The following is a 26,147-nucleotide window of genomic DNA, read 5'->3' on the forward strand; positions in this document are numbered from 1 at the left end:
TTACATATATAACATGGTGACAGACACTGCTGTGACAGAGACCACCAGTATGACTCCCAAGGCAGCTGTTGAGGTGGATTTGTTTTAATTATTTCTAATTCCAGAGATATTACAAGCCAGAACAATGTCAATAGTTTCTGTTTCACTACCACCTTCTGTGTGGAAAGTAGCAAGCTGACAGCTTTCTCTCTGCACATTCCAACTGCAGCTAAACATTTCTGTAGAGCTGTTCAACTAACTAGAAATCTCTTAAAGTTTTACATCAACCTGAAGAATCATCAAAAGGAAATATTTCCTTTTTGCCAAGACAAACGTATTCCCCTTTGTGATTACTGAACATTTCACAATTTACATTTCAGATGTTTTGCTGCGGTGGAAGGCAGTAATGGAATGATTATAATGAGACAATGTGGTCTGCTGGATACGTCTCAGACAAATTCTGGACATCAGCCCTTGTATCTTAATGACATAGTAGCTTGACATAAAACCAAATATACATTGAGATCTCCACATGATCCCATAGCAGGTGTGAAATTCCTGTAGCCAACCATTGTGTTTGTCCCTGTGTCCTAATCAATGTAAAGAGAAGTCTTTCTATGTTAGTAATATATGCATGTGATATTTAAATTACCAGAAAAAAGTGACATTTGTTAAGTCAAAATAAATCTTTTTCTTTAGGAATAAAAGTGCTACTTTGAATTTAAAAAAAAAAAGGGGGAGTTACATTTTTACATTTTTGCTCTGTCCTAATGTGTGTTTCATTAAAGAATGTTGATTCCAAGTTTTAATTATGATTTACTTCCTCCTCTCCCCTGACAGCTGTGCGAGCTGACCGAATGCGTGGTGGCCGAAACAAGTTTGGACCAATGTACAAGAGAGACAGGGCATTGAAGCAGCAGAAGAAAGCTCTTATCCGAGCAAATGGACTTAAACTGGAAGCCATGACTCAGGTGATCCAAGCAATGCCGACTGACCTGACAATATCCTCTGCAATCCAGAACATCCATTCTGCCTCCAAAGGCCTACCTCTGAACCATACTGCCTTGCCTCCTACAGACTATGACAGAAGTCCCTTTGTAACCTCTCCAATTAGTATGACAATGCCACCCCATGGCAGTTTGCAAGGTTACCAAACCTATGGCCATTTTCCAAGCCGTGCTATCAAGTCTGAGTACCCTGACCCTTACACTAGTTCACCAGAATCAATAATGGGCTACTCATACATGGATAGTTATCAAACAAGCTCACCAGCAAGTATTCCACATCTGATATTGGAACTCCTGAAATGTGAGCCAGATGAGCCGCAAGTCCAAGCTAAGATCATGGCATATCTGCAGCAAGAGCAAGCCAACAGAAGCAAACATGAGAAGCTCAACACATTTGGGCTTATGTGTAAAATGGCTGACCAAACCCTCTTCTCCATTGTTGAATGGGCTAGGAGTAGCATCTTTTTTAGAGAACTTAAGGTAGGTAACAATCTTGCATTATATTATCATTCAATCCAGAAAAAGATACCATTTGTTACAATGTTGTACTTCAAGCAAGAAAGTATGGTTTATCTTTTCTTCCTTCGCCCCCCAGCATCTCATTCTTAATTTATTTGGCTTGAAGTAGGCAGACTATTATGAGGAGAAACTTGTAGTTGTCTTCCACCTGAGCCTGTAATTAGCCGTAGCAAAGAGATTCAAGTTTCAGTTCAGCTCTTCTGTACTTTACTATTTATCACAACTGTTATTAACCTCCACAGGGCCTCACATAAATTTCACTCTTTCTCTGTCAGTATTGCTCACTGTCTGGCTTGTATTCAGAGTTGTAAGCATGCCTGTTACACCATTGTACATTCATTTATGTAACTGTTTTATTACCTTATTTAACATATAGGGGAATGCCATTTCTGTGCATCTCTGTACACTCCTTATGTAAGTCCATATTTGGAATATTCACTTTCTCACTGGGATATTATTTTGTGCATTCCCATGCATGTAGTTAACCATGAAGGCTGAATCCTAAGCAGGGTACACACAGAACAGAAAGCAAGGAAGAAGAAGATACCTTAAGGACTCCTTTTGGTTCTCATCATCACTGATACATGGGGGATTCCCTTATCCTAGGCTGGCTACAGTGACCTTTAGGCTCTTAATTTTGTTGGAGCACCCAATGAATCCTCATGCACAACTCTCTGGCCAGAAATTCCCCCCCTTACATTTCTGGGACTTTTTGTTAAGGCAGTTTTGTGGTCTGTTGTGGTCAGGTCTGAAATTTTAAGCCAGAAATTTGGGATAAGACAATAGAGATAAACTACAGTTTTTAACCACTCTCTTGATACAGAACTTAGCTCTGGAATGAATAAAAGATCTTCTGTCTCAAAAGAACCCTCAAGATGATGAACTTAAATCACATCTGAATTTCCCTATTATATTGCTAGTTACTGAATCTCTGTCTGCTACACAGAGATGTTTTTGCCACAAATATTTGCTGCTGAAATCTGTAAAGTTTTTGGACTACACATAATTTCTTGCTGACTACTGCCAAGCTAAGGGAAAAATAATACAATATCTAAATACAACAATTACTGTAGAAGTTCACTGAGAATTGAATCTACATGAATGAAGAGCTGCAGTCAGGATGCTTGCCACAACAGTATTTCTGTCATAACCATAATGATGCAGACACATGAAATAAAGCCTGATTACAAGAAAAGCAAGCTGTATATGTTACATATACAACTCCAGCTTCTCTCTAATTTTTCATGAGAATCGTTGCAGGAACCATTAAAAACTCAGTCTGTGTAAAGAGAAAGAAGGGAGGAAGTTTACTCAGAGGGGAAAAAGAAAATGGATTAAAGAGAGGAAAATACTGTCAGATCTTTGCTAAGTTGTTTACAATTTTATAGTAAGCTATAAGCCACGCTACGCATTTTAAATAATTTAAAAATTAAAACTGCAAACACGTTACATTTCCAACAGACTATGTCCTAAATATCAGGGACCAGATCTTTCTACCCATACACTGAGGATTACTTTAGTCTGGAGTAACCATGTTAAAAATCACTGAGACTTAGAGAACTAGCTTTAGTATAAGAATTTTAAAGTTATGATCTGCCTTAAAATTCCAGTTATGATTGAAGTGAGAATATGAAAACATATTCAGGAAACGTTTACTTTTTATGGTTCCAAGCCCTAATCAATCGGCAGATTTTATAAGCATTCAACATGCTATACTGGGAGTAGTTTTAGAGACAGTCTTCACTTCCAACCTCATCCGGGATGATATTCTTCAACCAACATGTTTACTAGTATGGACACAAAAGATGCAGAAATTTGTTTCATGAAAATTCTGACCAACTTCTCCTGGCTCTGGACGTATATACAAACTACCATGTATATACAGACTTCTGGAAATACATATAATCTAGAAATTCACTACATATAGCCTTTGACTAATGAATTGACTTTCACACATTTTTAGAAGTCGTTGGTTTCATCTTAGTATTTGTTCCCTTTACATCTTAGAAACTTAGAGTTCAGACAGTTTCATACCTTCTGGCATATCCAGATTTTTTTTTTTTTCAATTGGACAAGATCAAGTAAACTGCACAGCATTCCAGAACAATAGCAACACACTTGGAAATCCATCTACATCCAACATTTAGGGGCCAGATTACACACAATGCTAAGAACTTTAAGCTTCTCAACTTCAGAAAAGTGAGGTGCTCAAAATGTATTTAGATCAGACTCTACACCATTAACAGCACCAGGTAACATCATCTCTCTTTGCAGCTGAGAGCAGAGGATCAGAATTAAACAAAGGGTTTCCAAACCTTTACCAAACACAGCTCTATTCTATCCATCCATGGTTTCAGTTCCTTCTGATCAAGGTAGCAAAAGCAGCTATTTCAGATTGCTCCACAGAACATGAATACCTGTGGGGGAGGGAAAAAAAACCCCAAACCACAACACCTAAGGATATGACAGAGATTTTAATTTCAGAAGGAAGGGAAGAGGATTGTGATAAAGGTGCAACTAGATTTTCAGAACAGCTAACAGTTCCCTGCCTATACACAGCTGAGAAGTATGTATTTGCTTGAGAAGATATTTTCTTATTATTCTTACCTGTCTAAACTTAACAACTGAATCTTGAGATGTCTTTCAGATAAGACAGGTGCATTAGTAGATCTGTGGGACTAAAATTTTAAATTACATAATTAAACAGTAAAAAAGTATAAATGTGGCTTGTATGAAATTCATCATGATTTTGTCATAAGTGATGCCTTGCACAACTGGCTGCAAGTTACTAATCAGCATGTTTGCAATTCTTTACTGTATCCTTTCACTTCATTCTAAATTTAGTCTAACACATTTGTCTCTTCAATTCATATAAAAGGGCAAACATTTTCCTTTCTGCTACACCTAGAGATTTGTAGCTAGCAGAGTTCAGGAGGGACTGAAAAGGAGGAGCATATGATAAAAAAAATGCTGTCCCAGTCCATCAGTGGTTTAGGCCACATTTACCCTAGAGATAATAACAAAAAACCACCAGTGAAGTACAGTTTTAAAGTTTTCTCTTTTTCCTTTCATTTGGCTGAAAATTGGTGCTTTTTTAAAAGAGATCTCAAGTGATAACAAACATGTTTTAAAACTTTATTTCATGAAGCTTTTATCAGCTTATGCTTATCAATCACAATCATCTCACTTGTTGCTCTACAAATTGTCAACACCTCTTTTGGTATGTGTTATACATGTAAGCATGTAAAAGGTAAAAATATTGACTAAGCAGGAACAACCTATAGTGCGCACTGCATTTTACAGAATTTGACCTGTATATGAATTTAAGTACGTAATTTAAGGCTAATGCTCACACTTGCTTAGGAGCAGATCCTCCCATCTTCTGTTGGATATCAGAAATTAATGGAAATATTAATGAAGCACACATCAGAATTAGTAATAATGTCAGAGAAAGATCCAAAGCAGCCAGTTGCAATCCTGTAACTTTGAATTTAACACCTGCTAAAATCTCAAACATACCTATCTGTCTTGTGAAGTCAGAATACTTTGTAATTAGTAATTACATCATAAATTTTGGGGTTTGACATCACATATTACTTGCTTATTCATAATGAGAAATGTTTCTGTATAGTTCTTTGTACACAGATGAAATAAGAATACAGAGATAACCTCCCAGTAGTCTCATGATGATACTAACAGTAATAGTAAAGAAGGCCTTTGTTTGCTATTCTGGAGTTGTTGAAAGCTCAGTAAATATAAAAGTAAGATATATCCGTCTTATCCTCAGCTAAGAAAACTCAGGAATGCCCTGGGGATGCTAGATTTGTAGCCAGCTGTCTTAGTCAGGTGAAAGGTCTTTGTACAAAGCTAAAAAGAAAATATTGCAAGAGTTTCTAGAGTCCAAAGGTTACCTGGCCTCGAGAAGGGATGCAGACAGTTCCACTGGACTGGTCTTTCCTCATCAGCCCTCATCAGGGAAAATTCAACAACTACTTCCAAAGCTAAGTATTCCTGAACCCATAAAAGAAAGCAGTCTCTGCTTGGGGCAGGAAGAAGACAGGACCTGCACTGTATAACAGTCCTCAGGATACTTTCTCCTGGCTAAGGATCAGAAAATTAACTAAATGTTGATAGTTACAAAAAAGGCACTAAAGGACTTGTGACTCACAAAAAAAATATTACCTTGACTTATTTGGCTATTTTAGTGAGGATGTCATAGGTCAAAGTACTATGTGAGCACAAACCCGTTTAGTGAATGATTGCAGGAAGAGCCAGTGTACTTCATGTTAAAGAAGCTCATCCTAGAACTATTCACTGAGTTTGCAAATTTAGGCTATTAAATCATGTCAGACTGTATCAGTTCTGGGACAGATTTCTTGCTATAAGTATAAATTTGTCCATGCTTACACTAGCTCCATATGTGGCCTTCAAAGAAACAATGGTTTAACCACGTATCTCAAAAGAACCCTATCTATAGAACTTCTACTGTACATGGTAATACAGATGTTTTAGCAGCTAATAAGCTAACAGAGGCCTATTTTTGTATTACATATTCCCCATAAGCACAACTATATTAGCAGAGTTTCAAATTATTTCTTAAAGCAGTGCAAACTTAGCATGAATAGGATTAACAGGACTCCTGGAGTCTTAATTTTTTTCTGTAAAATGTATTTATATAGATATAGTAATATAATACTCAATACATCATCTTTAGTTTCAAATTTCAGTCTCCATGTAATCATGTATCAAGAAATGCATAGAAAATAAGGAATTGCAGTACAGAAATCCAATTATTTAACTGAATTAACACAGAATAGGAAAAAAAATAGTTTGGGGATTTTTTTTTTTTTTTGATTTTTTTTTTTTTTTTTTTTTTTTTTTTTTTGAGAAAAAAATATCAATAGTGGAATACCTTAAAAGTTCTTCTTCAGGATGATGAAATGTTGATATATTATTTAGACTTAAGTAATCAAAAGCAATTTGATAACTTGAAGTGCTTTTGGACTTTGTAGTATGTTTATCAGGACAGGAAATGTAACTAATATAGGTGATGAAATAAAACTTCTGCAGTGTTCTTTCAATCAGGGAAGCTGCCAGAAACTGATGTCCAGGATTTCCCTTAATATCAGTAATCAGATTAGATAATATGTTGTCATGTGTCGCTGTTGATTTTTAATCTGGTTTATATGTATCTGGATCTGAAAAAGTATTTCTCAAATATTTAAAAAATGTTGGGGAAAGGGAGTATTTCTCTTACACAACCAAATAATTCTTTGCTTTAGAATCATTAATTTAATTTCACAAATAGTAAAATCATTGCTATAGAAAGAAGACTCAGCAGAGAAACCAGGGTTTAATGAAGCATGGGATTATACCTGCCACATAGCTGAACCCTGTAGGGGAACACTCTGCTAAAAGTTAACTTTATGATCTTATTCTGGCTCTCCTCTGAACAAAGGATGTCACTAAATGCTGTATTTCAACATGTGGGCATGTCATGTTGCAGCCTTTCTAAACAGTTTGCTCGATGCTAAGCCTCTGGCACTTTTTCTAGGGGTAAGAAGAAAGATGACGTTCTCCTGCACCCTTTCATGTTGGAGCTGGATACTTTAGTTTCACTCTGCCATATGGTGTTATCACCTTTGATAGCAGGAGACTGAATTCAGTTGCTCTGGATTTAGTCATTTTTCCATCTAACACCCAATATTCAGCATCATGCTGAGACTAAGAACCATGCTCCATGTAGGTGGTTTTTTTTAAACACTGCCACTTCTACACTTGAGTGGATCTGCAGTCACCAGTTCACTGTAGCAAACTTACCCAAGTTCCCATGAATACCCGCAATGCAGTAACAACGTTTTGTTACTTATTATTAGAGAAAATTTGAGCAAGTAACAATTCCAAAAGCTGTCCAGCCCATCCTAATGCTAGTGACAAGCAGAGATATTATAGGCTGTAGTATCGACATGGGGAATTACATAGCCACAGCCACTTCTGCCACATGGCCTGAAGCAGACGCTGCAGCCTTGATGGGAGGGAAGAGCCATACTTGCATGTTCATCTGTGAGTTGGAGGCATTTGTTACACAAAACGGAAGTTTAACATTACAGTTTAATTTTTTTCTTCAAAGTGTAAGTTTCCAATTTAAGTTTGACAACTGTCAGCAGTAACAGTAGAAAGATCAGTTGGGTGCATTACCAAATGTATATCACATTGCTGTAGGGCAACATGAAAAAAAATAGTGCTCTTTGGATCTTGCATGCTGTGGCTAGTCCAAAGTGATATTAGAGTGAATGCTAATAATGACTGCTGTACTGGCTAAGAAACTGAACATTGAATGCTCAGCCATGTTAACATAATCTGTTGTATTTCCAGACCACTATTTTTAACTGTTATTTTCTGCTGTGAGGATTTGCTCTTTCTGCCAAATGATGGAGAGAGCTTTGCACATTAAAAATTAAACAATTCCAGTCTCTTGGAAAATCATAGCTATGTTTCCTGGTGTTGCTTAAGAAAGTCACAGTTTTATTGTTAGTGACAGATCTTCACTTGCAAAGAACTCCATTTTTTGCAAGTTTCTGCCACAAGAAAAGCTATTTTTCCCCCTTCAAATTATGACATTTCCTACAACCAGGCAGTAAATTTTACTACAGGAAGAGAACTTGTTTCGTTCAGATCCAGAGTTTTTGTACGATACCTGTTTCATTCAGATCCAGCACTTGTGTACGATACCTGTATGATATTTCTGTTGTATGGGATGGTTCCCAGTTACAGTAAAAGTTTGCCTCTCTGAATCTATCATCAAGGCCATTCAGATTTAAGGATGTTCTTCTGTTAACCTGTAGCCTTTAGGATCACCTACAGTAAGGATGAAATCCTAGCCATACTGAAGTCACTTATCGACTTCCTATCAGCCCTGCTGAAGCCCTATAATATAAATGGATGTTATTCTATACTTTCATATGTAGAGGTAAGCTGCTCCAGATCAAGAGATGATCATCTTTGTATATACAGCACTATGGAGTCAATAGCTCACATAATCCACTCAGCTCTAGGGCTGAAAAATGCTGACAAATGACAAGAAAAGCAGAGGAAAGTGTGATTTATGAAGAAAGATTAAGAGATCTGAACATTCATAGCTTGATGAAGCAATGAATACAACTATATGGCAGCCATGTAGAAGCACAAAATCTGAACAAAACAAAGAACTTAGAGAGTGGGGAACTCTGTTCTACCCATAGTAGCACCGAGAAGATGCTTTCCACAACATTCAGTCATCAGACTTATTATTGGAGAAAAGGCCTAAAGCTGAGGGCTTTCAAATTGTGCTGTTAATTGTAAGATCACTCAGAACAGGTTGGACGCACTATACAGCTGTATAGGCACAGGAACGTACTAGAGGACTTAAGTCTTTTCCATTTCCAATTTTAAAATTATTATAAAATAGAGTTTCAAATAGAGGGAGTAAAATCAAGAGGCAGACTGCACTTCAACATCTATCTGGTATCTCTCTACTACCCATCTATTGCCAGGGAAGCATGTCATTTTATGCTAGCCAAAAACTTAGCCATGCATTTAATTTTATTTTTTGTCATGCGTCAAAGCTATCACAGTTTGCGCCATTTCATAGCCTCAAGTTACAAGACTACTTCTAAAAGGAAGCAAAGAAAAATTTCATGTGCTGCAAATAAGATTCAGTTGCTTATTACCCCCACCCCCCATAAGCCAATGCATAAAAATAGCAACCTCAAGAAAGGATGAGTTTTAGTGCAAGAGGAAATAATGTTTCAAAAATTAGTTTAAACCTGAGTGCAATTCAAGAAATATCCAAATGAATGATAGACATTTGGTTTGAACTCCATTACAGCCAATATGAAGACAGTGGCCATGTCCAAAATCTGGTACTCTGTTAAATGAGTGCAATACAGATCTTTCAGTAAAGTGACATGAAAATGACATAGCTATTTAATCCCTCCCACTTTTCCCACACCTGGCTGGAAAGAGCAGTTAAAAGCAAACTGAAACGTAACATCACTATCTTTAGGACAGCCTTTAACTGTTTTCTGATTTTTTAAATTTTTTTTTTCTAATAAGAAACCTTTTAATTATCAGGTTTCATTTCAACTCTGAATAAAAAGCACAGTTTTATTCAGAGTTAATGTTGGCTGAATCACGACACACTGTCTTACCACATTATAAAATGGATCTGAAACATTTGCTCTCCACATGCCACAGAAACCGACGGGCGCTGCAGCCACCGCCACCTCAGCCTGGCTGAGGGACACAGGCCTGCCGCCCCGAGCTCAAACCAGGGCAGGCCCCAGGGCTGCCGGCGGGAGTGGCCCACCGCACCACCCTCACGACCCCCAGGGACAAGGCACGATTTGAGGGGACAAGGCAAGGGCACGCACAGGCGGTGAGGGAGCCCTAGCTGTGAGGCAGCCCAGGGAGGGCCAGGGCCTTGCCTGGAGCTTAAATGGTGCCGTGGGTGGGGGCCAGGTGGGGCTGTTAGTGCCTGCAGGTTCCCTCAGGGCCCTGTGTCTGAAAGAGGAGCTGTGCCCTGCACGGGACATCAGCAAAGAACTCTGGGAGCAGGCCCTAAAAAAGCAGCTAACGCAAGGGCCGCGGCTCTGCCTCTCTCTCACGTTCCTCCTCTCCGACCTGAGGCTGACTCTGCTGTGTGAACGGCGTGTGGGCGGGCAGCCTGCGGCACCGCACGAGGCTGAGCGCTGTCCCCTGGGCAGCCGCTCTGCTCCCCGTGTTTCTGCACCCGCACGGCGCTCAAACCCCACTGCCGGGCAGGGCGAGGCGTGCCTCGCGGTCGGCGCCCAACTCCGGGCTCGGGGCGTGTACGACCTGGGTGGGAGCAGGGCTGGGGGGCTCTAGCAGCCCGCCTGGGAAGCAGCACCCCCTTCCCTATGTCGCCATCGGGAGTGGGCTGCAACGGGCTGGTCTGCCCTTCACCGGTCCCGCTAGGCAGCACCGCGCGGGTGTAGAATGGAGACACGTACACAGGCATCGGCGTGCCAGAGCACTGAACGGGGGGATGCCGTAGCTGCCCGGGTTTGTCCTCCGCAGAGGTGCAATGCCCGCCCTTCTGCCTGTGCGTGTCTGAGTGGATGGCAGCTACCGGGGAAAGGAGAAAGGGTCTCTGCTGAAAGGTGAACCGCCAGCGTGTTCACCTCACACTTCGCTTTAACCTTTCCCCAAGTTCGTCTGCTTTCAGTAGAGTTGAAAGACACGCACCAAATTTTTCCCTAAAATGTTCTTTATTTGAGCTTTTGAAATAGGGACTGAAAGTTGTTGCTATTGGCACCACTGCAGGCACATTTGTAGAGCAGCTACGGAAGAAATAAAAGGGCGGATTTAAGAAGGAATTAAGGAAAACTAAGAAAGAGGTAAAATACAGTGCTGGTGGCACAGTGAAGCTATAATTTTAGATGGACATCCTCAATGTCTTTTTTCTGCTTCTGTAACTGGTAGAAGTTCAATTATAGGTGGTTAGGTAAACATTGGGGCAGTCTGGGCAAACAAATATTTAACACTGTGCCTTGGAAACACCCCAGTCATTAAAGCAACCATTACAGACAAAAAAAAAAAAAAAAAAAAACCCAAACAAAAAAACCCCGATAAATTAGTAAAATAAGGTACCAAATAATCATATTGTGGTGAAAAAAGAAATGTCATTTTGTCTAATTCTGGAATCGTCTGTCATACCCATCACTTAGAAAGGGAAAGAAACTAAAATCTGTTTTCAGAAATTCAGAAATAGGAAAATGCTTTTTACATCTAAATACAGCTCTTGCATTTGTTGAAAGAAAAGTACTTTGATATTTGTTACTAAACAAAATCTTGGATCAAGTAAATTTAATTTTAAAAATTAGTTGAGGCAACAATAAACACAGGAAATATACATGAATAAAGTGTTCTAAAAGTCAGGCAACTCTTTTAAGACTATAAATATCACCTAAGCAAGGCCACTATAATTAGCAAAGGGTGAACAAAAGACGACATCCAGAAATAGATGGGGAGGGGGGATGTTGGAAGGGTGAAATGTCTTGGTTAACCTTATTCAAGTGTTCTTTCCATAGCATAGGAAATGGTTGCAGCTAGCTCATGAATTCTGTTGGTATTAACTGATTTTTTAAAAGGACATTTCCATGTTGTCTGTATGCCAAGGAAATTCTTTTACTGGCATGTTTGCTGAATACCGGAAACATCACCCTGACTAAGTGACACTGGATGTGACGAAGAATTGTATCTTTATTCTGGTGTTACAGTCAGCACCGTCTGTTTCATCTGGATACCTTGTGGTATTTATTGGGGAATACTTACTGCAGTCTCGCAATTTGTCCTGAGTAATGAGCAAACACAGTGACTGGTGGTGCTGAGTCATAATCCCTCACCACTTGAGAAGCAGCTTGCTGCAGCCCTTGTGCGCCAGCTGCTTATTTAGTCTGAGGGCTAATCCAGCACTTTAGAGGAGGTAGAGACAGGGCTGTCTAGTCATCCCCTAATCTACTTCATCCTTCTTCAAGGTATGGGGAGAAAAGAGTAACAGGGTGCTGGGAACCATCCTTGTCTCCATGCTAGGGCCAGAATTCCCTTTATAAGGAAATAAATGTGTACCTACAACTGCTTACTCTCCTAAATAGAGCGCTGAACAAGTCAGTCTTGCATATAGTAATTTTCAGTGTAAGTCAGGTTGTGCTTATGGGCCCAGTCTTGTACTGCTTATCGGAAGAAAACTTTACTGAAGCCAATGAGAATTTTGTCTGAATAAGAAGTGCAAGTTAAGATCTTGAATACTGTATTTCCAGTTTCACTTGCAGCATCTGCCAGTTTCCTGGTTTCTTCTGTAAAGCCACCTTTGTCAAGTTTTTACATTTCATATTTGCTACATGTTATTTCTAAATGCCCTTTTTGTTATTTATTTCCTCTTCTTTTCCTTTCTCTTTCTTGGGAATAGTGGTAGTACCACAGCCACTACATAGGACGCAGTAACTACAGTTATTTGTGGCTCTAGGCTCCACTGACCTATCCTACAGAGACCTTCAACAACAGTCAGTGTGTTTCAGTGCCAAGCCCTTAAACTCCTTGTGCACCCTTTTGGGAAAAGGTGGAAATCTTTGAGAAAAAGGTTCAGAGTGGGTAGGTCAGACAGGCCAGCAGTCTCCTTTCCATCTTGCTACTGCTGGAGCTCAGTAAAAATCACAATAAAACCATAAAGGTAGTTAATCCAAACTATTAACTTTCCTTCAGGTAACAGCAAAAACATGTAGGGAGAATAATAGGCGACAATTGCCCAAAGCCTCTGGTTCCACTCCCATTTGTCTGTGCAGTAGTTTTAGGGCATAACAACCCTGACGTTAGAAAGAATTGTGGGAGATGGTAGCGATGTAGTGGACAGGCTGCTGGGAGGCATGAGGCTAAATTAGGTGGTAGTGCAAATCATCTAGTGTGCAAGTGGAAGCCAAGCGTAATGTGTAGCTCACACCCAGGTCACTACAGTATAAATAGTTTCAGCTTCTTTTGTAACCACTCCACAATCACTGATGTTCCATCTATCTACATATGGAGAAAACAGAGGGAGACAGAAAGCAAGCTACTCATAAATACTATTGGAGTATTGTTTGCGTTAGTACATATATAAGTACATATTACACTCATTAAAAGCAAGATCAGGCAATTTTCTGCATTTGAGGCTGAGACCTAGAATCTCCCAACAGTGTTTTGAATATTGGCCGTATTGCTAAGATTCTACCCAGACTTTCTAGTCTTTGAGACATCCAAAATTGCTATAAGGAGTAGCATCAAAAAAACTGTCTTTCTGATGCAGGACTTGGAAAACAATGGTCCTTGTTTATAATACAGTGGATAAACAACAAGAATATTAGCAACAGCAACAACAATAATAACAACTTTAAGTAGCAATAAACACATGGCAATTACTTTACTTTGTTTTGGACCTGTCATTCACATGATAGGTTCGCATTCTGCAAGCATGGTCAAGGACAATGTTCTCTCCTGACTAAGAATGAACTTTCCAGGGGAGCGTTCCCAGTAGGAAGGGTTACACCTCAAAGTTGGTGTTTACATGGCTAGCTCATTTGGTAATGTTGAACAGCATATATTTTTAATTTGCATGCTTCTCCTTTAAGGCATGCCCTTCTCTTGACTTCAGTGGGAGCTCCACATGTTTTGCCTTTGATTCCCTTGCATGCTGGCAACTCTAATTAGTGTTAATAGGAGTTTCAATGGAGTTTCTCTCTCTCCCTCCCTCTTTCTCTGTAAAAGAGGATAGTTTTAAGTAGTTTATCCCAGCAGTGGCTGGTGTATTTAGAGATCAGGAGTTGGAGCTTTATCAAACTGGCACATGTTGCCTATCAAGAATGTATCTTCATTGCCTCTCTGTCCCTGCCAAAGCGGAACTTTACCTTTTTCTCCACGCTGAGTAACAAATGGTGGCGTAACTGTGAGAAAAATTGTCATCGATCATTCTAACAAACTCCCCTCAATTTTGAAAAGATTGCTTAGTATTGTCTTTGGGTTTTTTAACAGTAATAATTTTAACTAGTTAACATGGCCTTTCTCTATAAGTTGCTATCATAGTATCTTGGCGCAATAAATATGAGTTAGAAGAGTTCAGTTCTTTCTTTGAGACTGACATCCTCTAGACCTAGGTCCTGCAACACATACTAAACCTCAGCCTGCTCTGCCCTATAGAAATTGCTTTGGATTTCAGAGATATTTTGTACAGGGACACAATACTACATATTGAGCAAGTCTGGGAGAATCTGGTCATTTTTTGCAGTGCCGCTGGTTTTATTAAAAATTAACAACACCCTTACCCCTCCGAAACCCTTACCATCAAACCTTGCATCTTGAAAACAGAAATACTGTTCCATTTTGAGATTTTCATCTCAGAATTGCATAGCCACATATACTGTCAGACACAATGAACAGGAGCCGCTTTTCTCCTTCTTCCTAAGAACTATCGCATGTGGCTTTCTGTGCTAATATAACCCTCTTTCCAATATTTCAAAAGACAGAGAACTTCCCAGCATGATGATAAAGTTTTCCTGTGTTCCAATAATAAAGTTGAACATACCAGTAATTTCCAGTTCCTCTGTGGTCGGGCAGCCTGTGAAGACTAAATCAAAAGTACCCAACCTGCAATATCAGTGTAGGAGTCGGAAACAGATGTTCACCGGACAATACAATTTGTTGTCACTGTCAATACTATATGGCACTTTTCCCAACAGAAATTGTCTGTAGCTGGAAAAGAATGTAAAGAATGATTCATGCCCAAAATTATTATTATTATTTTTAAATGTTAAATACTCCTTGTTTTCTTTTGTTTTAAATGACTGAATCAGGGAGGCATAAGCACTCAAAAATACAATTAACTGGACTTGTAGCATCTGTGTAGTATGTCAACCAATTAGTTTAAGGCTTTTTCCTCAAGACAAGACATTATGTTATATTAAAACCAGCAAGAGTCAAATTCTCTTCTTTAGAATCAGGGTGCTGTAATGTTTAATCTTATAAATTATTTGATGATCAGTAGCTATTAAACAAAAAGCACATCGTGGGAGGTAAATGGGACAAATAATTTCATGTGTATCTGAGTGTGTATTTATAAAGATTATTATTATATTCAGATAATAGTATTTTTATATATATAATGATATTTTTAAGTAGTTTCTTTATGTCTTTGAAATTCTAATAGGCCATTTGGGCATTCAAAACTGATCAAACACTCAAATGAGCAAAATCCTCTGTTAGAGTAGCATATGATGCCTAGCCTTGATTTCCAAATTTCGTATTACAAAAGCAGATGCACTAGATCATACTTACTGTAAAAGGCAATGGATTGGGCTAGGTGCTCTTTAAATTAAATATTAATTTTTTCAGGGACACATCAAATATATTAAAAAAAAGCGGGGGGGGGGGATGCAGAAAGCCTAAGTGAAATCAGGCCTAAATACAAATTAATATATTCAGTAGGAGTGTCAAAGAGAGCTAAAATCTGACTGCCAGAACCCTTGGATATATCACCTATATTTTACATGAAAAAGTAATACTCTAGGTATTTTCAAAAATGAAGGCATCTGGGATCTGAATTGGAGTTCACTGAAACCAGTGACAAAACTCGCATGTAACCTCTGACTGTTTTAACTCTGGCAGGCTTTCTTTAGAGATATTAAAAAGAGGAAAACCTGTGTAATCACAGGGCCCAAACAATAGCAGAAGATTTTAGCACTGTAAAATCAAACAACTGTCTTATTTTTACAAATGCTTGTGGTAACACTTCACAGTAATCTTTTTGTAATATTAAATTTGCATTTACTGTGTTTGCTGTTGCAGTGTTCTGCATCGTTTAATGCTCTACATCAGGCTTTAGTCAATGGGAAACATGAAATGATTTTCAGCTGTGCATTTCTTTATAACTACTGCATGATTTAGCCTCATGTCCTATGCATAGTTCAACTTTTTTTATGCTTTTAGATTTAGTGAATTTAGCTATACTTTCATAGTAGAACACTACCCCTGCAGATGATTTTGGGTAAGAGCTTGAGCCCTGTGCAAAATTTTCAAAGTCAGCATGTGGTAAGACAGGATGAAATAGCTGATGAAATAATGTTTAGCACACTTGTAAGCAACGTGCTGAATTCTTGTGTGTGTGTGTCTGTATATGTGTATTTTTATATACATTCATGAGTTAAACTGAGTTTTTCATCAGCTAGGTGTTGGCAAGTGCCAAAGTGATTTAGGATTAGAATGGGATTTAGGCTGACCTAGCTACAGTTGTATTTCTCATTTCATCATCATGTTAGGATACTGTGACAGTTGTGGTTTTTTTTTTTTTTTAATTTATGAAATAGACAAAATTAAATGTCCATACCAGACATACCGTTAGGTTACAGGGAGTGAAAGAGAAACACTGCATTAGGCCTTATTCTTTTGTCTGCACCCAGCAGAGAAGTCCTGAATGTACAAAACAGCTGGGAAACTTCCTATGTAGCACACAGCTTGAAAAATGAAGTCAAGATTTAAAAAAAAAAATCAATCTGATTAAGCTTTATTTCAAATGACTGTTATTCTGGTTCTCTAGTATATCTCTTTGTAAAATACGAATCAGTACAGATGTGTGTTATCTGGGAGCATTGCATAATTTTTAATACTAACTCTATTCTCATTTTAACCGTCATGACAGTTGAATCCCAATAAATGTTTTAGACATTAAAGACTTCTCATTGCAATACCAGAGACAGCATGTGCTCATACAAAGTTTTAGTATTACTTAGAATTTAAAAAATTACTGGATTAAAACAGACCCATTTGCAAAAGTGACTATTCCACCATTTTCAATGATACTGCTTTTTATGTGTTACTTTTTTCTGCTGCATGACATTTTGCTGCCTCTCCTTGTCAATTTAATTTTCTTTTTTGAAAAGAGAGGCTTCAAGGAGGAGGCAAATTTTGACGTTCAGGTTACAGGAAAGATTTCTGAAAAGTGGAAGGAAAAAGAGATTACTGAAATTAGCAGGAGCATGGCCTGCCTGCTAGCGAGTGGAGCGAGCAGTATTTGGAAGAGAGGGAACCCCTGGCCGCTGTGCAGCATGGCTGTATACACCAGAGTTAGTTAGAGTGCTCTGAATCTCATCTTTTGATCTTGGGCGATATTTTTCTCTGTTATGTCACAGAGGTCACCTGGCTCATGTGTGACAAACTGCCTGCATAAGTCACAGTGCCAGTGGCAGAGATTTGTAACCATGTCCCTGGTCCATTGCCTTTGAATTATTTCGCAGGCCCTCTGCTTTACATTTACACTCTGTCGGAAGATGAACAGGGGAAGGGAGTAAAATCAAGGGCAGGGTCTCATCCTGAAGGACAAGGGGAAACAGGTGGAAGGTTAATGGCCCTGGAGCGTATCCACAAGCCTCTCAGGCTTGATATATGGGCCTCAGGCCTAAAACGGGCATTGGCTTTCAAAGATATATTATTTCATTTGAGGAGAGACATTCTGGAGTTCCTGCATTTGTCTGCTGATAGATGATCCTGTGTCCACAATTGGTTATGGCGTGTGAGTTTTCCTTGGGCCTGCTCCCGTACATAAAAATTTTGCTGAGCTCTCCAACCTTTCGCATGCCTGTGAGAATGGGATGTGTGCGGGCCTTTTGGCAGGCGGCTGGATTTTTGTTGCTGCTATTTTTGTAGTTCCTTTTGAAGAGCCAGGCAAGTGGGGGATGAAAGGCGCTTCTGTTCATTCATACGCGGCTGGGCAGGGGCAGCCTCGCGGGGATGAAAATGGGGGAGAAGAAGATGTCAGGGATCCATTATGCATACATGTGTCTGCAGCCCAGGCGGAAGTCGCTCTGTCTAATCCCGTATTTTATACTGGCACATGCCCACAGAAAGAGAAAAATGGGGAAATCATTTGCAGGATTTTTACAACCTCTCTTCTTTTATGGTATTTCAGTTCTGTTCGGATTTTTGCATGTGCTCCAGCTCATGGGAAAAAACTAAAATAGTGACTCCATATCTTAAGATCACATTTATTGGGGCCCTATCCAGAACAGTTACCTCCGGCACCTCATAAAAATGAGACGCTACTGCCTATGTCTTAGTAAAGTGCCAGAGGACCCAGAGCCAAATCATGCTTTCGCATGCATTAAAAATCTTTAATGGGCTTAAATGAGTAGGGTTAGATACAGACGTCTAATTCTGCTAAGTGCAATAGGACTGCACTGCGGGCAGGGCAGAGCATTGGCAGGATCTGGGCCTTGCTCCATCTGTTGACCCCGCTCAAGGAGGCACCTAGGCGTGCGCAGAGGCAAAGCTGAGGCAAAGGCCTCCGTTCAGAGAGGGAGCAAGTCCTGGCCTGGATTCACTGCCACGCTGGCATTCCCACAGCATCTTCTGTCATTGCATAACTGTCCTGAATCATGGGAAAATCTGTTTAAAACCCAAAGAGTTCAAAAACAATTAAAACCCCTTAACATACATTATGCTTTAATGTAGCCTACGTAACAGCTTGTTAAGTTGTTCTCTTGATTTTAAAAGTATACTTGTAGTAACTTATAGGATTGCGTTTCTAAGACCTATTACTCTCTGACAGCATGATTTAAGGAAAGGTGGATGTGTACGTTTACTATATAAAGCATATTCATTTAGGTTTGTTTCAACAACAAATAACTGTTCAGTTTCAGTGGATAGATTTTGCGTGAAAGAATTCACATTAATTATACTTAAATATCTCCCAGTTCTACCTTTTAAAAATTTTTCCTATACTACTAAAAAGGCAAAGTAAGCACAGTATATGTGTCATAAGTTTCAATGTAGTTTGTTTGCTTTGCTTTTGTTACAGTAAAATTTGTACTTATATAAATAAGAAGATTAGTAGGTTGGTAGATTAAATTTAAGCCTAACTCATGTCTCGGTCTGAAATTGTAATTGAGGTGTTGTATCGGTACTGTCTTTGAGTAATTAAGAGCTGGTTTTGCTGTCACTGATCTCAACTGCTAAACTCTCAGCACTCTAGTGTGAGCAGGATCAGGCTCATTCTGCATTTCAGTCAGTTCCTGTAGAAAATGTCCTGTTGTAATGCAATTATTCTCTCTTCCTTTAGCGTCCTGCAGACTTTAAGTTAGACAAGCAAGCTAAAGACTTAAGACACGTACTTAGTGTCTCCTGCAGCAGTAGGAAGGAAATCTGAGGACTTGTTAAAAGGAAAGATTTAGAAGCAGAAATTCTACAGAGAGAACTGAACAGAGTGTTAGCAGGCAGGAGGATCTGCTTTTCCACTTGTTGCTTTGATAACGGATAAAAGGCTGTCATGAACTGCAGGCTACCAGCTGGGAGCAGATAGAGTAATCCCAGCAGAGGGTTGGCCCCAAACTACACAGGCATTCTTTTAAATCTTTGAGACCGTCGGAAAGTTGTTTTTCCCCTACCATCGTCATCATTATTCATGATGATGTTTTCCACCCCGGTTTAACATCTTGGTCTTGTAAATCTACTTTACAATACTTTTCTGTTTGAAATGTAAGCAAATATCATGGAGACAAAGATATTTCAGCTATTTCATTCAACTGCCTAAAGATTCCCAAAATAAATTCCAGAGAACTGGATCAGGCATAAAATACCACTGCCATAAGAAAACCCTGTTGTTTGATTGTAAAGGTATATTGCGCCCAATGTGCAGATAATCATACAAACAATTTGTAATGTATGTCTTCCTGGTAATCAACACACTCGATAAATGAAATGTAGAGGATGTGTTACTTGTAACAGAGTAGCAACAGAATGTAATTTGCTAGAAAACGAGCTGAAGTGCCCCCTGCATGGTACAAACACATGCAAACACAAGGACAGACAGAGCCCAGCAAACCCATGCACGCCTAGCCTTACTTGTGTGCATTGTGCCACCAAGGTCCTGTTACCAACATGCATAGACACATGCAGGATTGGGCCATCAGCATTTGTTAGCATTTGTACAGATGCTTGACGAGCTGTGTTGTTTCAACCTGCATTATTACAGAGAAAGAAAAAAAAAAGTACTTAAAGCTCTGATTGTCATTCTATACTGTTCATTTTAGTGATATATTTAGGGGCCTAGCTTACTTTGTATTCTTATGTGTAATTACCCATATAAAAAACACCACTCATTAGTGTTCTGTTCCACTGACTTAATTATACTCCTTAATTAAATCTTGACTAACTGGGGGTCACTGCAGTGTCAGTGGGATTTGTCACTGTTTGTCAGCAGGTGTCTGGTCACATCTATTTCTGGTTCCCCTGTTGCTGTATTCTGCTTAAGAGCATGGTCTTTTCTGAATGCAAAGGACGATTATGCATTACCTTACTCTGTTTTGTGCCTCACAAATTAAATGAAACACCAGCGAATCTGTTTTGTAATACTAGCACTCTCCCAATCTTTACATACAGGAGGTGGGGAATGAAGCAAATATAAACCTTCTCAGAACACAGTTCATTACCTCACTTGTGTTCCTTTGCAAAGGCTTATTCTTTCTGCGCTCAAAAGCCGTGGTCTTATTAATTTATCAGATAATCTTGTGTTCAACAGGCATAAAAATATATTGCAAATATCAATCCAGGATACTTCTCCTTTCCCCTACCTCCTAAACATGGAATGAATTTGAATCATGACCAGCAAGAACGAGCTAAATCAATATTACATGCATAACAAATACAACATGGCATGTGCTGCTATTGCTGTGTTGCTCAGAGTCAGAAGACCGAGGCTCCTGATTCAGTGTGCCCTGAATAATTCAGTGGGAGTTCTGCATATGCAATAAGTGCATAATAGTGCCATTTCTTTCTATTTCAAATTTGCATGTTTTGGGTTTGTTATTTTAGAAAGTTACTTAGGGGAAATATAATTCCCATGTTTACGCATATAATAGGCACCTAATGTTCATCTGAATAATTGATTAGTCAAGTCAGGCTTTCATAATTAGCTATTGGCTTTCTACTATAAGCCCACAAAACACTTGTCAATCTACAGACATTTTTAATTTATTAATATATATGTTATCAAAAGAGCTGCAGTAGTTACCTAGAAAGCATTTATTATTTATTCTGTCGAGGCTGAGGAAGCATTTCAATTCTAGACATGTATTTTCAGTCTATTGTATCTTTCCCAGAAGATTATCTTTTTGTTCTGAAAGTTTTCATGAATGTTCTTTGCCTGTGAGCGCTTGCTTACAGTGGAAATTGGAAAGAGGGTTTTTTAAAAAAAAATAATCCATTTAGCCATTCCTGTGTTACACAGAAGCTAGTGACATGTTTCATTGATTATAAAATAACGTGTATCACTTATTTGTACTCAGATACCTAAAAACCATCTAAATAGATGCCACTAGCAGATATCCCTAATGCAGCCATAGATTCTGTGACCAGACAGATGCATCTGTTGATAGCACCTGTGACAGTGATACTGCAGTTAAGAGTTGTGGAGCTATGTGGTAAATTGCAGAATTATAAGATAAATTGTATTTATTATGAACTTCATGACCTCATTTGAACTCTACCACTAATCCATTTTTGCTTCCTCATATTCTTGACCAGTTTTCAAGTAGTTGTTACAGGGAAAAAACATCCTCCTTACTCAAGAAACTGTGCATTTTGAGCCCACGATATGAAGTTCATAAAACAAAACATTTGACTATGAAATCCAGAATGAAAATTGTGCAATTCTTACAAGAAGTAAGTTAAAGACCGAACATCTGATAAAATGAATAGGACTAGAAATTTTGTGGTTTATTTTATTGGGAAACAAACTTTACATTTCCATTGGGAGGCAGCATTTACTTCTAGCACTTGTTGAGTGTGGGACACTGAATTTAAAAAAGATATTATTACTATTTATGGAAAAGGTGGTTTAGTTCTGTATATGCTATAAGTTTACTTTCCCTTGCCCCTGTTCAGAAGAATCACCTTCGTTTTAGTGAAAATTTATAAACATCTGCTTCCCATCACTGAGATCAGGACAAATGCCTCAAATAAACATGTAAAGTGCTTTCCTGAATCAAAGCCCTTCTGAGGCCTGTACTATTGGATGGGTATTAAGTAAGTTCCTTGCTTTGTAACTGGGAAGGTACAAATATAATATCAGAATTCTAAAGCCCTTTTAAATCTAAAACTCTTCTATTATAGAATAGCTTTTTAGTTTGTTTGGAAAGAACATGATGTAAAAAACACATCATAGTGGTAGAAAAAAATGTATGCCCATTTTGGTGGTGTGATTTATTTAATTGTGGTTCACCACTATGAATTATGTGGTCTCACAAAATTCACACAAGTCCTGGAGTAATACTACAGCATCTTGTGTACCATACACATGTATGTATTATGCATAAATTCTCTCTCGGTTCCTACTTGAAGGTAGAAGAAATATTAGAATCCTTCGCTTTAAAAGAAGTTTGATAACATACCTCCCATTGAAAAATGCAAATACATTTCTAAGGGTGTCATTATAAAGTTCCTCCTCCACAATACATGTATCTTGTACTAATATAAAATTTCATTATGTATTTTATATCCATTGCAAAATATTAGAAAATTAAATGCTGCATTGCAAAGAACACAATATCTGTGTAGGACTGGGAGCCAAGTTTCCAACTGCTGTTTTAATTTTCTAGGTAACACTTTGTGTTAAAATTTCAATCACTGTTATACTAATATAAGGATTTTCTATTGGGATATTTTTAAGCATAGCAGTTTCTACCTGGAAAGTATTTATAGTTTAGGCTGGTGGGCTAATTAAGGATTCAAGCTGTGCCAGCATTGAAACATCCACATTCTCAGTATTAACGTACAAAGTTCTCACCAGTTCCCCTGTCTAGTAACCTAAGAGTTCAGTAACATTTCCCAGTGGTATTGTATGGCTAGCTCGGTTCTTCCATTTAGACTTTGAAAGAGCATTGTTTTCAAAAAGTGTTTTACAACTGGAAATAGATGTATCTGCTAAACAGATTCATATTTTCATGATTAGACAGGTGATCTGATCACAAGGTGGAAAAGAGATCATATACATAAACAATGAATTAAAACCCTGAATAGGATTGCTAAGTCTGTTTTTCTAGGTTACGGCTAAATGAGAGCCATTATGTGGGCTTTCAGATAAACTCACAAAGCTCTTATCTATATAAACCTGATAGATCTGCCATTATTCTTAGTGACTAACAGAAGTTATATCATTCAGTTTCATTAAAAATGCATTAATCCTTTTTTAGTAACCTTCTTCTAATTCATTGATTCAATTATACAGTGAACAATAAAAATGTTTGGTATAATAAAAATACAGTATTAAAATGTGTTATACACATAAATATTTCATTGCAATGAGATTATTCAGGGTTTTAAAAATATTAACAATATTAATATCATGCTCTGAGACAACAAAGTGTATGTTTTTTCAGCATCTCTGAAACTATATTTCAAAAAGATTAGTCTTTAAAATGAAAGGCCTGAAATGGTTGCTTATAGTATTATTTGCGGTCACTTCATGTACAGACTTCCTATAAAGTTGGTGACACTTACAAGCATAGGTTGATTAAGGGACAGAAAAGTGTTATAGGATGTATGCACATATTGCTCGTAAATATTGTGAAGCCAGGCTCCTCTGATGAGATCAACTCCCCCTGAAGTCACTGGCCTTTGTACTAAGACCCCCAGGGTTGGACCTTGAGTTGATGCAAGTATTGGGAACATTCTGCTTGGCGGGCAGTATGCAGCATTGTGAGCAACTTTCACAGCAGTGCCAGCTACTGCAATCCCACTTACACCAGCTAAGTCAGTCAGACCACCGGGACTCCAGTATAGCTCTCGATCTGGCCATTCAGGTAAACCAATTGGAGTGATTCACCCAAGACTTTAATCGATTTTGACACAGCTAGTACTTTTTATTGTTTTGTATTTGGTTTTTTTAATTAATTTTTGTGGTAGGAGAGCAACATATCATTGGTTGTATTATATGTATTATCTCAAATGCCGATAGCCAGGCACGGCTGAGCAGGTTTCTGTGCGAGACAGTCAATGTTGCCGGTTGCTGTGAAAAGCTGGTGTGATTTCTGCAAGTGTTCCAAGACTAGAGGAGAAGAAAGCACTTCATATTTTCATTAGTCATCCCTTTACAGTTTTACTTTTAATTCTTTCAGCAAAGCAGATTATTAAAAGCAATGACCTGAGGTCTTCATTCAGATATCAGACTTGCAATCCTGTATAATGTGCGCCGCAGGGCAGAGGTCACTCCAACGAGTCTGTTAATGTAGTCACTCTGGGGTAAGATCAATCTCCATACTTCACCATATTGATCTAATAGCTCATTGGCACTTCCCTCTTTGAATTGATTAGCTCATGTGTAAAAGGAGATTGATGGGTTTCTGACCCTGAGGAGTCTGTCAGGGGCACACCCATGGCAGGGGAAGTGGATGTTTTCGCTGCTTCATTTGGGTGGCTCATTATGTGGATGCCTCACGGGGAATAAGGGTCATAACATTGTTTTATGAATTATTTACAACAAAATATCAGGGTTTTGCTTCATTCGGTGCTCTACCTGTACTGAATCCATTCTAAACACAGCATGAAGAAATACATATGAATGGCCAATTGTACCAAATATTTGCCTAAAGAGAACCACCACATATAAGTGACCTTAAAAAGCAATTTTACTAATATAAGGTAATCGTAATAGATATGAGGGTAGGAATAGACTTCATGGGTCATCTAGTCCATTCCCCTTATGCAATGACAGAATATTGATGATATCTAGAAATGAATTACATTTTAATTGCATATTCTGGTTAAGTACTCACAGTGAATCGAGTTCAGACATCTCAGGGAACTTCATATGCACACTGTACTGTAGAAAGAGGCAATTTGCATGCAACACGTGAGCTAAAAAATAAACTATGCACATTTCTCCATTGTTAAAAGTAACCTAAAAAACCCAGATTCAACTCCATTTATCAAATAGTCATATATTTGCAAAATGCATATATTTGACACCATAGATTGGATTTTGGTGCTGTGTGTGCTCATGCAAGAGGAAGTATAAAAGGAGCTGTCGCCAGAAGCTGAATTTAGAAGTTGGCACATGTTAGGTTGTACTTAAAAAATGTGTGCATTATCAGAGCCTTCACAGATAAAAAGCAATAAAACTAAGGACTGGCTCCTTGAAGTCTTCTTTTGAAGCCCAGGCATTTTTGTATTTCTGTCTGCATATGAATTGTAGAATCAGTCTCAAAGACATTTATAATGAAATAATTTCTTATATACCATCAAAGCTCAGGATACTGTATGATACCATACCTAGGATGGTGTTACATAGGATGTCAGGTTATATGGTTATGCCACAGTACAAAAAATATTGAGCAAAATATTCTCATGGTGTTGTTAAGCTGATGCTTATATTTATGTAAGAAGACAGTGTGCTTCACTAATAAAATCTTGTTGTATTATTTAACTGGACAGTCTGGCTTTATGTGGGGGCTTGGCTGTTTAAATTGAAAGACAGATAATTTTATTTACAGAGAAGTGTCCATGTATGCTCCATGCAGTCAGGCAACCCTTTTCTACTATTAGATTTACGGTAACATAAACATGTACTGCATAAAAACATAGTAATAGGCAGTCCCTTCCCTAAAGACCTTATATTTTAAAAGAAACAGACCCTTAGGCAGATTAGTTAAAAAAAAAGGAGAGCGCCAAAGAGAGAATTCAATCCATTACCTGTCAGTGAAATGATGCTGGATATTTGTATAATCTTGCACTCATTTATACTTCTAAATCATTCAGGCTATTTTATATACAAGGAAAATTGCCTTGGTATAGACTTATGTAGCCATATTAAAAAAAGTTCTAATACACCTCTGGAAAGCTTATTGGAGGCAGATTCACGATGCACTTTCCTTTGATAAGTCTGGGATAAATCTTCGTACATTTGGGTATCAAAGTAATATTTTAGTCGTGGTAAAACTTCAAAAAGAAAAATCATGTTAAACTTAATTACAAACCAAAGTAACTGGTACTTAGACCTAGATTAGTAGTAGATTGCCAGACACTTGAACACAAGCTATGCAAAAAATGATTTTTTTTTAAGAAAATTTTGCC

The 26,147-nt window shown here is 38.3% G+C and overlaps 1 protein-coding gene across 4 annotated transcripts in view; it reads left to right on the forward strand.

The window, feature by feature from the left end:
- NR5A2 (nuclear receptor subfamily 5 group A member 2) overlaps positions 1-26,147 on the forward strand; it is a 98,751-nt gene that overhangs the window by 16,761 nt on the left and 55,843 nt on the right. For all 4 annotated transcript variants that reach the window (XM_041128088.1, XM_030033710.2, XM_030033712.2 and 1 more), the window contains one exon: positions 820-1,466. In XM_041128088.1, the coding sequence (XP_040984022.1) occupies positions 820-1,466 (647 nt within the window). The remainder of the gene's footprint in view (positions 1-819; positions 1,467-26,147) is intronic.

The sequence above is a fragment of the Aquila chrysaetos genome, chromosome 12 (genome assembly GCF_900496995.4).
Source record: "Aquila chrysaetos chrysaetos chromosome 12, bAquChr1.4, whole genome shotgun sequence".
Taxonomy (NCBI): Eukaryota; Metazoa; Chordata; class Aves; order Accipitriformes; family Accipitridae; genus Aquila; species Aquila chrysaetos.